This window comes from Hipposideros armiger, unplaced genomic scaffold (genome assembly GCF_001890085.2).
Source record: "Hipposideros armiger isolate ML-2016 unplaced genomic scaffold, ASM189008v1 scaffold_37, whole genome shotgun sequence".
Lineage (NCBI taxonomy): Eukaryota > Metazoa > Chordata > Mammalia > Chiroptera > Hipposideridae > Hipposideros > Hipposideros armiger.
Window position 1 is genome coordinate 3,058,008 of NW_017731387.1, and position 17,166 is coordinate 3,075,173.

Here is a 17,166-nt window from a genome sequence, read left to right on the forward strand (position 1 = left end):
TGACACAGAAGATTATGATACCTATTTGTTGTTTAATATAGAGTTATGTCCTGTGTTTTTTTTTTTTCCTGGAACCCGTTTGGGGCCTTCTTTTCCTTAGACTTCGTTGTATCAGTTGTTGATTGGTAAGAACTGAGTTTTATACATATCTCATTCCGTGTAGATCCATACATTTACATAATGCAATCTGTCCCTTCTAAATTAGTCTCTAATTTCCACGTGACAGTCAAGCAGAGATTTGATGTTTTTTAAAGGAAGACTTACTACTAATTTATTTTACACAGATGACTTTAACAGAGTGCCACTGAAGCATGAGCTGGAAATAAGCAAAGAAAGTGAACACGATTCGGACGAATCTTCCGAGGATGACAGTGACACAGAGGAGAGCAGCAAATACATCAACGCATCTTTCATAATGGTCGGTACTTACCAAAGCTCGGGGTCCAGCCCTTTAGAAAGATATCTATGTTATTATGGCCATTCAGTAGTATGTTCATTGACATGAAAGTTTCAATTTTTAATGCTGTATTTTTAACTTACTGACTTAGAGCATTGTCTTATGTTCAACATGTCCAGTTTTAATATCTCTAAGTCACAAGTTATGACAAATACACTACTGATATTAATTTGAAAAATAATTTAAGCAATCATAATTTGAGTCAATAAAAATATTTGAAAAATGTTTATATTTACTCAACTATCCAAATTGTAAGCAAATGAAATGTGCATATTTGTATAGTTGAAAACTTTTCATTCCTATTACCTGAATTTTTAGGTGAGTCTGTGTCACATACCAGACATTTACGAAAAATTGTAAATTCTTTACAACTTTTATAAACTGAGAATTCAAACAAGACACCTTTAGTCATTCAGTAAATCCTTTCTACATATGCACTAAATTGGATTCATTTCTTCTCCAAACTTTCCTAAAACACACTCCTAGAATATTAGTTTAGTGATCAGTTCTCATAAGAATATATAGACACCAGTAAAGTAGAGACATAATGAAGATACTTTGAAAAGCTTGTGCAATTTCTTTTTCTAATCACTTTAATCTTTTTGGAGGAAAAAAGGTATATTTGGAAAGGAAAACATTAGTTTGATAAGATAATGTGTTCTAACCTTGATTTCACATTATTAGCTAATGATTATCATTAAATAAGTGTTTTACATATTGATTTTTAGGTTCGAGAAACGATGGAATATCTATGTTTTTATGTAGCAACATTGATATAAAAGTTAAGTGACGGTATTTCCAAATGGTTCCTTTAAGAATCCACCGCTCTCATGAGCAGCAGTAATGGAGTCCCGCCTTTCTTTCTTTTTTTTAAAGAGCTACTGGAAACCTGAAGTGATGATTGCCGCTCAAGGGCCACTAAAAGAGACCATTGGTGACTTTTGGCAGATGATTTTCCAAAGGAAAGTCAAAGTCATTGTTATGCTGACAGAGCTGAAGAATGGAGACCAGGTTGGTACTTTTAGTCATCTTAAAAAAAAAAAAAAAAGTCTTTCCATCATAAAACATCATTCTCCATTCTTGGATGACTTACTTGATCGCTATACCCACGTCTTTTCGATCCTCTGTCACACAGTTTCGTTGGTTCATTCTTCCCGTCTTCCATCCAGGTGGTGGCCTCCCACATCTGTGTGTGAGCGCTGACAGCCCCACACACCCCCCCTGTAGTCCTGCGCACGGAGATCCCAGGGCCAGCTTGCTAAGAACAACAGGCAACAGCCACGTTTTCCTTCCATTTTCCTCAACATGAAAACCAAACTGCTCAGTCTGGGATTTAAGACTCTCAATAACCTGGCCCACACCTATCTTTCCTTTTTCACCATGTTTTTATGTTTCCCATACCTTCCACTCTGGACAAGTAGATTCACTGACTGAATCTCAACACACCATTTGCTTCTCCATCACCGAGTCTTAATTTAGTGACATCATATATACCTAAACGTGCCCTCTCTTCCCATTGTGATGCTATTGTTCTAGCATGATGAAAACATCTGAAAAACTTGTCTAAATCCTGCCTTCTTTATGTCCATGTAATGTTGCTGTGAAATTCTGTCGCTGGAGGTGACCCTAAGGTCTAATTTGACCTTCTGCTTAACGCCTGTGATGCATATTTGATCCTTTCCTTAATGCTTTGAATTATCAAAATAATTCAATCCTACTAAATCTTACCACCAAACACATCGGCTGACCCATGTTAAAGCTTTCTTAATGAGTAGTGTCATGAGCGTGCCATTCTATTACATGCGTTCTCTCTCTCTTTTCCCTGGTCCCCTACCCTGGACATCGATAGCTGTTTCTTATTTTTTTTTCTTTTTAAAAGAGAAATATGTTTATATTTCGAGCATGTAATTCTAGCAGTCTTTTCCTTCGTCTAACTTGTAAGAGCTGGGAAAAGGGCCAGGAGTGCAGGCAGGAATACCTATGGTCAGCAATTGTGGGACTGCAGTTGATGGAGAACCATTTGCACAGAGGACACACTTTTGTGATTCATTCGCTCGCCAAGCTTAATGTAGATATTCAGTCAAATTATACAGATAGAGCTGCTGATGGTGCCACTCACCAAGACACAGAGACGAAGCTCCGGCGATGCAGACTCCTTCCTCAGGACCACTGCGGGGACAGTGAGGCCCATGTGACTGCAGGGCCATCTGTCAATGGGGAAGAGGTGATGATAAGAGTGTGGACAGGAGGAACAAATCTCAAAAGGCCTACCCTAGTGATGACAGGGCCGTTCCTGGGTGTCTGGCCATCTTGGTCACGCCTAGGTTCCCTGATGTGCACAAGGAAACACCATGTGTTTGTTGAATGGATTTTCACCATATTTAAAATAGATTTTAGAACAGTAATTTCAAATAGGACAGGGGGAAGGAAAAGAGGAGAGAGAGAGAACACTTGTGTAGAAGTCACCGAATCACGTTCTTTCTTATCTAGGAGGCCTGTGCTCAGTACTGGGGAGAAGGAAAACAGACGTATGGAGACGTAGAAGTTGATATGCAAGAGACCAACATTTCTCCAGCTTATACCCTCCGTGTGTTCGAACTGAGACATTCCAAGGTACGTCAACAATTTCAGGAGCGTATCTCTGTGATGTAACTGCTCTGGCAGAAACGCGAAACTACGCCACGAAAGCAGAGCCACTGTCTATACAGTGCTTGCAGAATAAAACCTTAAAATGATTTAAATGAAAGGCATTGCAAAGAAAGAACATGACGCTCCGATTAGTCAACGGGCTGAAGTTCACTTGGGCTCATGTTCCCTTCACTTCTGGTTTCAGAGGAAAGAGCCCCGCACTGTGTACCAGTACCAGTACCACAACTGGAAGAAGGAGCAGCTTCCCACAGAGCCCGGAGAGCTAATCTCCATGATTCAGGCTCTCAAACAAAAACTTCCCACGAGGAATTCCGCCGAAGGAGGGAACAAGTATCACAAGAGTGCTCCTCTCCTGGTTCACTGCAGGTGGGTGGGGCTTGACACCACACGCTCCCAAAATCGCCATCACAGGCGACGTCCTGTTAGCCTCCTGATCCTGATAGTGGAAGACGCGCCGCCACAGTGAAAGCCTGTTACGGAGTCAGCCGCTTTCTCGGTTATGTCCTATAGCATAACTATTCTAGAAATAGGGCAGAAACGATTATGTTGTAGTGTAATAATTTTAGGCTGTGAGTTCCTTAATACCTTGAGTCCCCAGTGACTAACATTGAACCTGGAATGTCATATGTCCCGAAGGAATTAATGAATGAGTGGAGGGAAGTTTGAGCAGGTGGATGGGTATTATGTTTGATTTATGCATCAATTCACTTAGTAGGTATTAACAGAATCCAGAGGACTGAATGCTTAGCCTTCAATAAACATATGTAATATAGTATTACCTGAAATCTTACTGCTTAGCCACTTTGGTTTGAAACCCTTCATTTGGTTTTCTATACTGACCCCAAAGGCGAAGGTTTTAATAATATACATAATTGATTTCATTCATTTGTTATGCAGACCCTTAACTTTCATCTGTGATAGATGCCTCAATATCTACCTTAAATAAGAGATATAGTGAAAGGAGGCATACTATAAAACGTTTACAGAAAAATATTAAAGTGAGAAATGAAAAATAGTAAAGTAAAAAGAAATGTAAACACAGTGAAATGCTTTTAGAATTTTTGAGAAAGCTTCATAATTATTAGAATTACGTACACTAGACTCGAAATCTTAGAGATATACTACTTTTCAACATTTGCTTGTCTTTTCAAAGGTGAGATCTGTGTGGAAAGAAAGCTAAAGGAGAGTTTAGGCTTTAAAACTTCGTGTTTCTGAGGACATGGTTGAATACCGACTATGTGTTCCCTTGTTATATATGATAAACTCCTGCTAGTGACGTATTCTTTACATTAGATCTTTATCATAATGTAACATCCTTCTCCCAGTTGAGTAAATCATTTGGTGGCCCTCTTTTTAATGAATTCCACCAGGTATCATTTTTCTATGGATGCAGGAGAAAGGACTTGGGTTCAGTGGTTAACAAAATCTCAGTTCCAGTACGTCTGGTGCCATCATCTCACCAAACCTCGGTGTCCCCATCTATCAAATTGGCATCTTTGTCCTAACAACCTCAGATGTAAATAAAAATGCATTAGAATCTATAAAGCACTCAACAGAAGAAAAAATATTTTTAAAGCCCAGTATTTTTAGACTATATGATTATTATATTCTCAAAAAAATGCTTTTAGCAGAAACACTGGGCTCTTAAGGGACTGGCATAAAATAATACAATAAGCATGAAGTGAAGAATAGAGTCCATCTCTCTCTTTCCACCCCTCGTCTACTGTCATTTTCTCCATGAAATGTAGAATTACTACCGTTTTATCTTTTCTTCCTTTTCTAGAGATGGCTCTCAGCAAGCAGGAATGTTTTGTGCTTTGTTAAACCTCTTGGAAAGTGCGGAAACAGAAGAAGTGGTAGATGTTTTCCAGGTAGTCAAGTCTCTACGCAAAGCCAGGCCGGGAATGGTCTCCACATTTGTAAGTTTCCTTCCCTCCTATTCACTTTTCTATTCTTCTATTTACCTTCCATTTTTACGTGGTAATTCACACTCAATTATTCCCAATATGATCAGAGACCTAATTCGAGTTTGCCAGCGATCTGCTGGCAGACATTTCTTTAAGGCCTTCTGAACGCCTCAGTCCTCCCACCTTCAATCCTGTGTCAATTTGTGTCGCTACCCCAAAACTTAGTGCCTGAAAAAAAATAACCTTTATTATAGTTCAAGGTCTGCTGGTCGTGTCAGGCCGAGGCCATCCATCTGGGCCAGGCTCAGTCAATTTCTGGGACCACTGGTGGGTCCAGAATGACCCCATCTGTCAATAGGCCAGCAGTTGGCTGGAGCTTTGCAGTGGCCACAGGGGCATGTGGGTCACGTGTCTCTCCTCAGCCGGGAGCCTGGCCCAGGTGTTTCCACACGAAGGCGCAGGGTTCCGCGAGGGTGAGCCAGCCCTCAGGCGGCCAGGGCTGGGAAGGGCACAGCGTGCCTCCCTCCGCCTGTTTCCTAACCAGCCACACGGCCAGCTCGTGGGGTGCGGGTGGGCTCCGCCTGTTGCTAAGAGGGCCTGCAAAGTCCCATCACAGAGATGTGGGGAGGCAGAGAGGATAAGTGTGGCGCCTTGGAAATCAAGCTCACATGCAGCCTCTGTAAGTGGTAATGACCACAGCTGATAGTCTAGGAATTGGTAAGTAGTCACAACACAAACTTCACTACTCGCGCAAATGCAGGCAGCTTTTAGTTAATTGTGTATGACGTCGACCGCACCTGTCTCGATTTTAAAGGTGTATGAGTGCCTACTCTGTGCTCCTGACATTAATCAATTCACTGAGGTAGTGTGAGGGCAAGGTAGATATTTGTAACAACGTAGTAAGTGGACTGACAGAGGAATCAGGGGAAAAGCATTAACGAGGTCACTCAGCTTACCTGAGGCCAGCACGATAGGCTTCCTGTAGGAGATGCCCGCCTGAGATTAGATGCAGCCAATGAGGTCCCCAAATTGGCATCCTGGGTGAAGATGCGGGAGGGACACATACGTGGCCCATCAGGATGGACGCTGGTCTGGTGCTCCTTCGGTAAATTGTGAAGAGGATACTCCAGCCTGTCGAACAGCAAGGCAAGTTAGCCGATTATGGTGTTCTTTCTCGGAAATCACAGAAGGGTGGTTTTCTGTGACCCAGGACTTGCAGCAGTTTCTGATTACCTCTTGCGAATTTTCATCGGATATAAAGACACCAACTTACTTTCTTTATTGAACTTCTCGCCTATTTCCTTTCCTAGGAGCAATACCAGTTCCTGTACGACGTCATCGCTAGCACCTACCCTGCCCAGAACGGACAAGTCAAGAAAAACACCAAACAAGAAGATAAAGTTGAATTTGATAATGAAGTGGACAAAGCAAAACAGGATGCTAATTGTGTGAGTCCAGTTGGTGCCTCAGAGAAGACCCAGGAAGGAAACAAGGCAGAGGAAGCGTCCAGTGGCCCCGAGGGGCCCGAACACTCTGCCAATGGCCCAGCGAGTCCAGCTTTGACTCGAAGTGAATAAGAAAAGACACAGACGGGGCGGCTCACAGCCGCCTAGGAAATGTTATTTCTATTTTTCTAGAAGTAGGAGGGAAAAATACAAAGTGGATTCATGAGTGCCCTTGGACCAATATTGGTGGGAAGCTTTCATTTTACTGTAGAAAATATTTAAGACAGTTATGCTACAATGTTTTGTACAGTCTCCTGCTTATTTTAAAATTTTATCTTATCAGTCAGCAATAAGGTACCTTCTTTGTAGTCTTTACATGTGTATGTGCGTGTGGTAGGGGTGAGAGAAGATGTTTTCAAGTGTGCCCTGTTTTAAAAGAAAAAACTATTTCTACTGGAAATATTAACTTAGTTTAAAGCATCTATTTTTTTTAAATCATAAATTGTCTGTGCTCTGGGTAAGGATAACATGTACATTTCTAGAATGACCTCAAGATGTCCTCCTTGTCCTCTTCATATATCTCTCTCATAGCTCATTATTTTACTTCTAGAAATAGACATAAAAGTGGTATGTGTGTAGCGTTCCAAAAAGAAAGTTAACTAAATTAACATTTGGAAACCTTATATTCCATCTGCTAGCATTTAGTCCAGGTTCTTTTCAAGCTTATTTAATCTAATTTAAAAATTTCAAGCAAAACCTACCTTTTTATCTTCAGATGGTGTTTACATTTTGCAACAAGGGTTATTCTCTGATACTTTGACCCAAAATTATGTTTGTTACAATTGAACTTAAATAAACTTCTTTAAAGAAATGCAGTATACATTAAATCCATAAGATAAAAATAGAATCATGCAAATGTATTTGTGCTAAATATTTACATATGAAACCTAATATAGCTATGTTTATAGAATAAAACATTGACATGAGGCATATACATATTCTCCATATTAAAGTTCATCCTTGACTTTCACTGAAGTGCATTTACTTTGAGTTTCTCAAATGCTTAAACTACTTTTTAACAAGAATTTCTATCATAATAAAATTCCACCATTATCTTTTCTTGTAAACATGTTCGTAAATGAGTTATATAAGCACATGTAAAAATATAGGCTATGCAATTAACTTCTGTAGAACTGTTTTCCAGGCCTCAAAACTTTTTTTAAAATGATCTATAATTTAATAATGGTTTACGATGTACAAAAAAGATCATAAACAAAGCGCCTTGTATTGAATTCTGCATGAGCTTATACATTAGTCACACACTACCTTCACTCTCCTGATTTTATTTTTAAAAACTTTTAATCTAAAAATCATGTTTAATATAGTATAGTTGACATTGGTTAGGCTCCTGACTGATGTTCAGTGTCTTCACTACACATCATGAGTTGCTTTCCATTCAACTCACCTTTATCTCGTGTTCATCTAATTCTTTTATTGTACACACAAAACCAGCAATAGTATATAGTATCTGTTAACATATGAAAAGAAGTGAATTTTCGAATGAAGCAATACTTTCTAATTTATATTGTTTACTTACTAATGAGAAAGGGGTGTAGGGGTGGAAATCATCAGTTTTAAGCACCAGAAAGAAACAAAGTTTGCTTTCCCTTCTCTCATGCCTCAGTTTCCCCCCCTGAAATTTGACTTGCTGTCCTTTACTGGAAAATGTAGTTAAAAGTTAAAATGCACAGTTCTCATGCTCAGCAGACTACTGTTATATGTGTCTATTTTATCTGCGATCTAATTCAAAATACAAATAGGAAAAGTTAGAAATTCTCACTAAGCTACAAGTAAAGATTTGATTCAGAGGGTTTCAGCTGCAAGGGACATGTGTGTTTCAAATGTGTAGTTTCCACTCGAGTCTATTTTTTTGAGACGATATAAAATACTTAGAAAATACAGCCATGGGGATCGCTGTTGGTTTAGAAGCAAGCTGGAAAGCTTTGCTCCCCTGCATGTGAGACACTGTGATCAGGGAGAGCTAGGTCCTGGTTCAGAACTGACACAATACTTCCTGTATCATGACTTGTAAATAAAAATCATCACTGTAATCACGATAACTAACATTTCCTGAGGCACGATCTATGCCAGGTAGTAACAGTTTTACCTGCATTTGCTTCTTAAGACAAATTCTACGCAGCCCGTACTCTCGGTGTCTCCATTTTATGGGTGAGGAACTGAAGTATAGAGTGAGTTCGGTCCCGGCCTTTTATGACACATTGAGCAAGTGACAGTCAGGGTTGGAAACAAAACCACATATAATATATGCTCTCAACAACACTGTACAACATGGTAAGCTTAGCCGAACTCACAACATAGACATTATTATGCAAAAATCAACACACTCTTAAACATCCCTGGGAAACGATTGTTTTCATAATATATACAAAGATCACCTCATCACTAAAGTGAGTACCAGGAAATAAAACACAATAAGTCACCAATGTCAGTTCCATTGTCTCTCAATTTGGGAATCAGAACACGTGCTTACCCTGTGGGTCCCATTTCAGTACGTTCATCGCAGGATTATCAGTCAGGACTTGAAACAAGCTACCAGGGCACCATGATATACAAACCACAGTGATGAGGGTATGACTCTTTCTCTGGTGAGTGAGTCCCAGGGACCTCGGGTCCCACCCGGGATGCCAGGGGACCACAAATAAACTTTTTATGGAAAATAGCACACGCATTTTGCTCCAGAAAACCCAGCCCTTTCTTGGTTCATATGTAGTAAAAGTGGGACCTCTGGTACAATTACATTTAATTTTCCAGGAAAAGAGAACTCGTTGGGTTCAATCATATCTCTTGGGTAGACTAGGCAAATCTGATCCTTACAGGCTGATGCCTTCTCGAAGAATAAAAACACTGTGCTGGATTTTTATGGATTGTGTAAGCCGGTCATGCACACACTGTCAGATGGGGAGATGGCGTACTAAGAAAGGGGACAATCTGCCCACTATTGACACAGGCAAAGGTGGGGTAGAATGGGATCACCCTCAGAACCCGTCCCCACTGGTTCACTGTAGGGTTTCCCTACGAGATACTTGGGTAACTGTGTACCGAGCATTCTTATTGGTAATCAGTAATTCAGATTTTTCATTAATTCAGACTCTTACCCCTCATGAGTTTCATTTCACAGCTTTTGTAATATGTTAGACATCATAACACAGAAAGGGGAGAACTTGATTATTATAGTCATAAGAAATTGACGTGTAGTCAATCCCTTTATAAAAGAGTTTCCATTTATATTTAATTATTTGCTTTCATTGCATTGACCACCTAACCTAAACACAGGGATGGAAAACAAAAAAAGATGCAGAAGATTTAAGACCAAACATTTGGATATTTTTGAGATAACAGAAAAAAAACAAAAAAAAATTACGCTTACTTTGAATTGACTTGGCCAACAAATCTCCCATCAGGCCTCATATATCGTGGTGGGTTGTCATATACAATTGCACAGAATGGTAAGCTACTGAAGGTAATACTGTGAAATGGCAGAGCAATGGTTATTTTTACATCATCTCTTGAAAGCATGCTTCATACACATACACATACACACACACACACACACACAGTTTTCTCACACGGATTCAGTCTCAGGAGGTCACCAGTTAACAATCCAGATCTTCATCCGGAAGCTTCTTAACTTTGATCCCTATATCATTTTGGAATTTTAAGTAATCCTCAATCACTAGTTGCCCTCTTGAAAGACACACGTACAGCATGAAGGGCCACGTTTAGCTCAACATCCAAGAAGCATTGTTTGCAACAGCTAGAGGCACGTGAATTATGGGAGAGATCACATGTCAGTGATATAAACACAGTCAGCTGGCATCTGGCACTTCCAGCGTAAGCTCAAGTTGGTGGGTTTCTCCTCAGATAGTCCAGTGTTTCTCGACTGGGCTCACAGTGGGTTTTAGTTTTATAAAAGGAGTTCTTAAATGAAACAAGTTATTTTTGTAAATAGAACATGCTTTGGCAGTTTTCTCTCTGTTTAAATCATGGAAGTCAAATTTCTCTTTGATGAGAGTCAGTGGGAAATTTTATTTGTTCCTTCGCAAGGCAGCAAAATATTTGTCCACAATTTAAATGCAGGAAGTTAAAACAGGTCAACACTGGTCAAATCACCAAGTTCAGTCTCATTACTAAAACCCACTAAGTTCCCCTCTACAGATCTTTATTGTGTGTTTTAATCCAATGCCCTGTAGTCATTCAGAGAACAAATGAATTTCAGAAATAAAACCAGCCCTGCATTTACACAATTTAAAGGAAGAGATTAATTTTATCTAGCATTGCAAGGTGACAGACACACTTTGTAGGCTGTTGATTACTTAACATAATTCTATGGAGATTTACATACAAGGTATCTTTCCAGGAATATCATCGGACATTTGTGTCTTGCGATTTATCTAGCAGCTGAAATGATTATTGTAAGTACAAGACATGCTTTGATAGTCATTTTCACAAAAGGAAACAAAAACAAAAGAAATGAGAACCGGGCATGGTCCTGAATTCCTCGTGACTCCCTGGAGAGCTCGAGTCCTCCTCCCATCCCAATCCTTCCCTTTTCGCTGAGCCTGACTTGGAATCCTTGCACACGACATCCATCACCAGCGCCCACGCACTCCCGACAGCCAAGCCCGTGTCAGTCAGCTCCCCCGTCACCGTTCCCACGCCCATGTCTGCAGCTCCTCTGCTCGGCGCTACCATTATTTTGGAAACCTTACTTACTTATTGGCTGATTCCCAACCTGACTCCGAGCGTGAATCAGGACCTCGCGTGGTGAATGGGTTCTTTTCCTGTCCTAGGTTGAGCCCCTTCTTTGGTCCTCTTCCACGCTTGAGTCATCCCCACGACCCCTACTGTCATCAAGTGCCATTGACTCTTGCACAAAAAAAACAAACAAGCAACAAAGAGAAGCCACTCGGCTGAATTTCTTTTCATCCATTTTACAGTATATTTCAATCCTTCTAAGCTCACTTTTCCGCTCCTGTCTCAGAAGAGGTGTCCCCTCGGCTTTATTGGGCCAAACTCATCACCTGGAGTATTTAGGGGTTTTAAGAATAAGTATTGTTTTGTAACACAGACACATTCTTCTTATATAAAAGCAAGCAATACAGAAAAGCACCAAGACAGAAGTAATAAGCCATCCCAACTCCGGTGGAAAATGGTCAAAGGAGTAGAGAGTTCACGAACAAGAACTGCGAAAGGCCCTAAATACAACAGAAACACTTGACCTCACTCAGGTAAGGGAGATGCGAAGTAAAACTACGCGGAGACAAGTCTCAATGGAAATTGTACAGAAGCGTGTCCACACCCTGTCCTCCGGGGCCATGGGGGAAGTCAGGACTTCAGTGGTTTTTATCAGCACAAAATAAACAGCCCGCCCTACCGCGGGCAATGTGGCAGTGGTTATTAAATCTGCAGATGCGTTTCCACTTTTACTTAGAAGCCTCACCTCTCATAATTTACCCTCCAGAAATGTCTCTACAGTTCACAAGATGTCATACGGACAAATTACTTATTACATCTTTTTTGAAATTGGAAATTATTGGAGACAAACCAAATTGTCCCCAGGCTATCAGCCAAAAGACCCGGTCGTTTCTCAACACCTAATCTATGTCACCACCCAGATTTGCTTGCAGTGGGTGCACCTTCCATGGCATCTGTGCCCCCCTGTGTCTTTTCTTCATCATGATTCACCCTGACAGTGAGCTTGTCACTTGCCTTTCAAGCACCTGGCACAAGTTAGGCTCTGAGGACACTTTAACAGAAGTGTTCTTAAGTGGAAGGAAGCCGGTTTGTGGGGGACTCTGTGGTCTGCCACAACCCCATCCAGAGAGCAGAGCTTAACTGCTGTGGCACTGAGGGGTACAGCCTGGGGGACATCCTCCCTCCCACAGGAAGGGGGCGTCGCAAAGGAAGCGCAAAGAGCCACAACCTGGGCATCGCCTGCACAGCTTTGTCTCAGAGGGTGGCATCTGGTCCTAGGCCCTCTCCACCGAGTTCTCTTACCTCACCCAGAAATAACTTCTCATTCTGCCTGCCAAGTTTTAAGAGAAGCAATAAGGATTGCTTTAAAGCGGAAGTCACCACTGGAGTTTCCTTTCATCAGCCGGAATCACAAATACATACGTGATTAGCTCCATTTAAATGCACGTTGAGTGATTCCAGCTTGCCTAACTGAACAGGCATTACCAGTGTCGGACAATAGGTCCTACAGTTGATGGGACAGTTCACGGTTTCCAGAATCCCAATGAAGTGATGTTATTATGGCATCTAAAAACACTCATGAATTTCTTCATGAGTGTTTTTTTAACAAGTAAAGCACAAAATGTCTCCATTTAATAGAAATAAGTTCCTAAATAAGTGAATTTTACCAAGGGAAAATATAATTTTTGTAGCATTAAAAAAAGAGAAGCTTTATAGAGAGCTAAGTACATATTCTATTCCAATTTCAGTAAAATACTATTTCAATCATTGAAATACTCATTTCAATGATTCAAATAGTCACATTTCAATAGTAAGTCTTAACATGAATTCATTAATTTAGAAATAAAATGGGTATTTAACTCTTTTAAAAAAATCATCCCCTCTTTAAAAAAAATAAAAAGATTGACAAAAAAAATATGGCTGTGTGTGGAACAATAAATGTGATGTTGTTTAGACACTCGCTTGATAAAAATTTTCCTCAAAAACTATAAAAACATCTTGGAAGAAGATTCAAAATTCTTGGAGTTAAAAAGTTCTGACCCCAATAATTTATAATATAAAATGTCAGAGGAAATGAGTCCCCTGAATGCTCCCAGGAAGATAAATCTCCCAAGTTGGCAGCCAGATCTCTATCGCAACCACAGTGGCTATTCTATCCCTCGCTTTATGAGAAATAGAAAACATATATATATATATATATATATATATATATATATATATATATATATATATATATATATATATATGTTTTAAAGTAAGTTTTTATAAGTGTATAAACTTAATATACAATACAAATGAATTTAGTGGGGTTTGTATGCTAGGGTGGCAAAACCCTAGCATAAAATAAGTTAGCCAATTACTTTATGTTTTTTTATTACTCTGAATGGAATTTTCATTTATTAGTGAAACAAAATATAGTCAGTATTTAAATTTGGATTTCTAAGAATTTCTCTTTATGTAAACAAATGATCATTAACTTGTTTTTAAACTCCAACTTCTCCTTTCTTTGACTAAGACCAAATTAACTCTTAAAATATTTTAAAAAGTTAATTCTATGGGAAAAACTAACTCTCTGAACAAAAGGAAAACAAAAAAAGTCTGTGAAGACTAAGTTTTCTTAGTCTTTTTCATTCAAAATGTATATTTCCTTTCTGAATGAGTGGTGAATACAAACAAATGTGAGGAAATGTGTGTTTTATTTTCTGATTTATCCTTATAGTGTGTTATCGAGTGACACAGAATGGTAACTGTCATGGGGACGGTGTGCATTTTCTTGGATAATTCTGTCCAACACAAGTATTTTTGCATAGATGTGCTGGAATGCTTTTCTTCACCTTTTTGTAGAATGTCCACCAGGCTGTGCTCAAACCTTTGCAATGGTTTTATTCAGAATGGGGGGTGTGCTTCTAAATGCAACAACTTACATGTCAACAAACTACATGGATGCCTTACAGGTTTTCACGGGCATGCTAATACTTGATATCTTCACGCTTACTCACACTTACTAACAATGGAACCAATAGGACAAGTCAATCATTTTCTTTCTGGGGAACATGATTTTCTCTAGACCATATTACATACCCTCGTCTCAAACAGGACCAGCCTGGTGTGTCCACTTACCTGTGGCAGAAACCCGCTGCTATCTCACTGCTCTGGCGGCGAGGACCACTGGGAAGTCCGTGTTTCCAATCGTCGATCACACCTGGAATCTCTACAAGCATTTGCCTTATCCACCCCGTTGGTCACTAGCTCCTTTCGGGTCAGAAAGCATGTAAGAGCTCCAGGTGGAGTCACGGTTCTCTTTGCCCCAAATCAGGCAATGCTACAAGTGTCTTATGTATCCAACAGGTATAGAAGGACGTCCTCTAAGGCCCCTGAGGGTGGTGCCTTCTGGGCTGCGCCTTTTCTGCCAATGTGATTTGGTATTTCTCAGATGGTGGGCTGAGTTTATGTAAGTTTAATTTTTTTTTTCTCTCAGCGTCCTCGTTGCATAGTTTCTCAAACAAAGCAATTGAGGAGAACTAAACGACGACCTATGATGGTAGCCAAAATACTGTTGGATAACGATACCTGAGGAAGTCTAGGCTTTAGAGAAACACGTATGTATAAATCTCCGTGTGCTTTAAGTACAAACATTTTGAAACTGCTGTGCTAGCTCTTCGTAGCAGCACTTCCTCACCAGAAACCATTTCTGTCGTCACTAGTTGGGGTCTTCTTTTTGGACACACCTTTCCTTGGGCCCCACGCTCCCCTCTGCTGGGCTGACCATCTGTAGAGGTTATGCTTCCAAAAAGGTTGGCTTCCGGGTCTTTCCAGAGCTGCTCAAGAGCTGGAGTCTGATAAAATAGTAAGTGGTGGCAGCTTCAAAAACCTGGAAAATGCACCTGCGACATACAAACGCTCAAATACAGTGCTGTAGAGACGCGGCTCAGGCCTGACGAGCACAGCAGCAGCCTGGAAGCTTCCATGTGCGTGGCATTTTCCCTGTCCGTTCCCATCACACAACGCTGCGGCTCTTGACCTGCTGGGTTTTTCTTTTCTTCATCTGTCTATGTGCATTCATCCACTGGAAGTTCCACATGCTGCAGAAAAGGGGGAGGGGAGTGTCTCCTTTCCACTCCAAGAAACTGTGACTTCTTTGGCTATAGTCTATTTTGCACTTGAATCATCACCTTTAGTCTGTGTGGGGAACTCAGTTTCTCGGAACGCCCATTCCCAGGGCTATTTACACGTGGCGTTTGTTTGTATTTGTTTATTTTACTGTGTGGCTCTCTGCCTCTACAGGTAATTATGTCAGGAGATCTCAAACCCTCTCAAAGGTGAAGCATCCCAACCAGGTGAGCTGGACTCCTAGGCAGCCCTTCACGTTGACCCCATTGCATGGTTCTGAAGCCTCAAGCACCTTCAGGCAGGAGTAAGAGGCCGCATGTGAAAACTGCAACTTCTTTGTTAGGTAGGACAAAGGTCTTCAGGTCTAGGCGGTTCTCACTACATAACGTTCTTGCTAAATGCTGAAATGTAGCACAGTATTTTGCAGACACAGCTGCAACCCATGAGCTCGACTGGGAACCACAATGCAACAGGGTAAGTGTAGCCAACTGCAAAGAAGAATTCAACGTGTAATTAACCAAAGAGTGTATAAAAGCAATGACTCAGCCTGTCTTCTGGGGGACAGAGCTTTGGATGTGAATCCTGTCTCCTTTACTTGTTGCAAGTAAATAAAACTGCCTAATGACAGCCACGCCTCGTCCTTGAGCAGAGCACCCCAAGTGGCGGACCCCTTGAGCTCGGCAACATCTTCAGTTTGCTGTCTAGTCCAGGGTGCCTTTTCAACTACTTCCGTTTATCTGTGGTCATGAGGTGGGCACGTGTGGGAAGCACTCCCTTGGGAGAGAACGTGGCTCCTCAGCCACGTGGTCAGTTATGACTTGGGTCAAAAGTCTGTGGCCTGCAGAGCATCCTAACAGGATCCATCCACCAGTCCTCATGACCTGCACTGACTCTGGACTCCCCGTCGCCCACCTGTGACCTCTTTGGTATATGATGCAGATGCTGTGTGTCAGTCACAGCCTATGGCCTCTGGACTCTGTCCTGAGAAGGACTATTTACACTGCGCTCAGGCCACTGGGAATGGATGGCTGCCTACGGGAACATGCTTCAGAGGTGGAGGCCATCTTCTTTAAGGGCTTTTTCTTTTCTTGACAAGCATTCTTCCTTTTCCACAGCTTCATGCCAAGAGGCACCCATGACCTTGCTTTTATGCAAGTGCCTTTTCTCTTTTTCAAGCTGCTGCTGTCCCCAGAGAAGGGGATTCTTTTATCAACTGTAAGTACTTTACGTTTTCCTTGATGCCTGATTCGTGTCAGGCACTTTGAGCCAACTGATTTCACAGCTTGGATTTTGGACCTTGCACTGCTTTTGTGTTTGTCGCCTTTCTGTCCCTTAATTTACGGTTTTATTTGCTCTTCTGACCCTCTGCCAGCTCTCTACTCAGGTAATTTCCCACCGCGTGGCTTCTGACAACCCTCACGGACATCTTACTGTTTAGATGCCCAACTTCCTCCTTTGGTGCACTCCGTTTTGGCGCTCGCCTGTCTTCCTGCAGCGTCTCCTTCAGGCCCATTCGGACCCTTCCTTACGGAGTGATTTTTCTGGTTTTCCAGAAAGCCTCAGCCTCTGCTTTGAACTCTACCCAGGTTCCTCCAAGTTATTCCTGGAGCATTTCAATAAATGAACCCAGAGATCTGCCCTCTCTCCCACGTGGATTTTCTTCTGAGAAAATAAATTTTGCTTAAAGGTAAAATGTCAAGCCCTGTTCTCGTCTACGTGCTGGCCATGTCTCCCCCTTTTCAGGCGTTACGAACCCAGTCTTCCTGACTCCTCTCATCCTCGCCTAATGGGGGGCTGTCGGGGCGAGGGAGCTCAGTCTCAG

General features: G+C 41.2%; 1 protein-coding gene across 5 annotated transcripts in view; it reads left to right on the plus strand.

Annotated features, from left to right (window-relative positions):
* The window catches only part of PTPRC (protein tyrosine phosphatase receptor type C), a 99,078-nt gene extending 91,590 nt beyond the window's left edge, over positions 1 to 7,488 (plus strand). For all 5 annotated transcript variants that reach the window (XM_019638070.1, XM_019638069.1, XM_019638072.1 and 2 more), the window contains 6 exons: positions 285 to 418; positions 1,334 to 1,468; positions 2,948 to 3,070; positions 3,291 to 3,472; positions 4,890 to 5,025; positions 6,324 to 7,488. In XM_019638070.1, the coding sequence (XP_019493615.1) occupies positions 285 to 418; positions 1,334 to 1,468; positions 2,948 to 3,070; positions 3,291 to 3,472; positions 4,890 to 5,025; positions 6,324 to 6,590 (977 nt within the window). In that variant the 3' untranslated portion in view covers positions 6,591 to 7,488. The remainder of the gene's footprint in view (positions 1 to 284; positions 419 to 1,333; positions 1,469 to 2,947; positions 3,071 to 3,290; positions 3,473 to 4,889; positions 5,026 to 6,323) is intronic.
* The last annotated feature ends 9,678 nt before the right edge of the window (positions 7,489 to 17,166 follow it).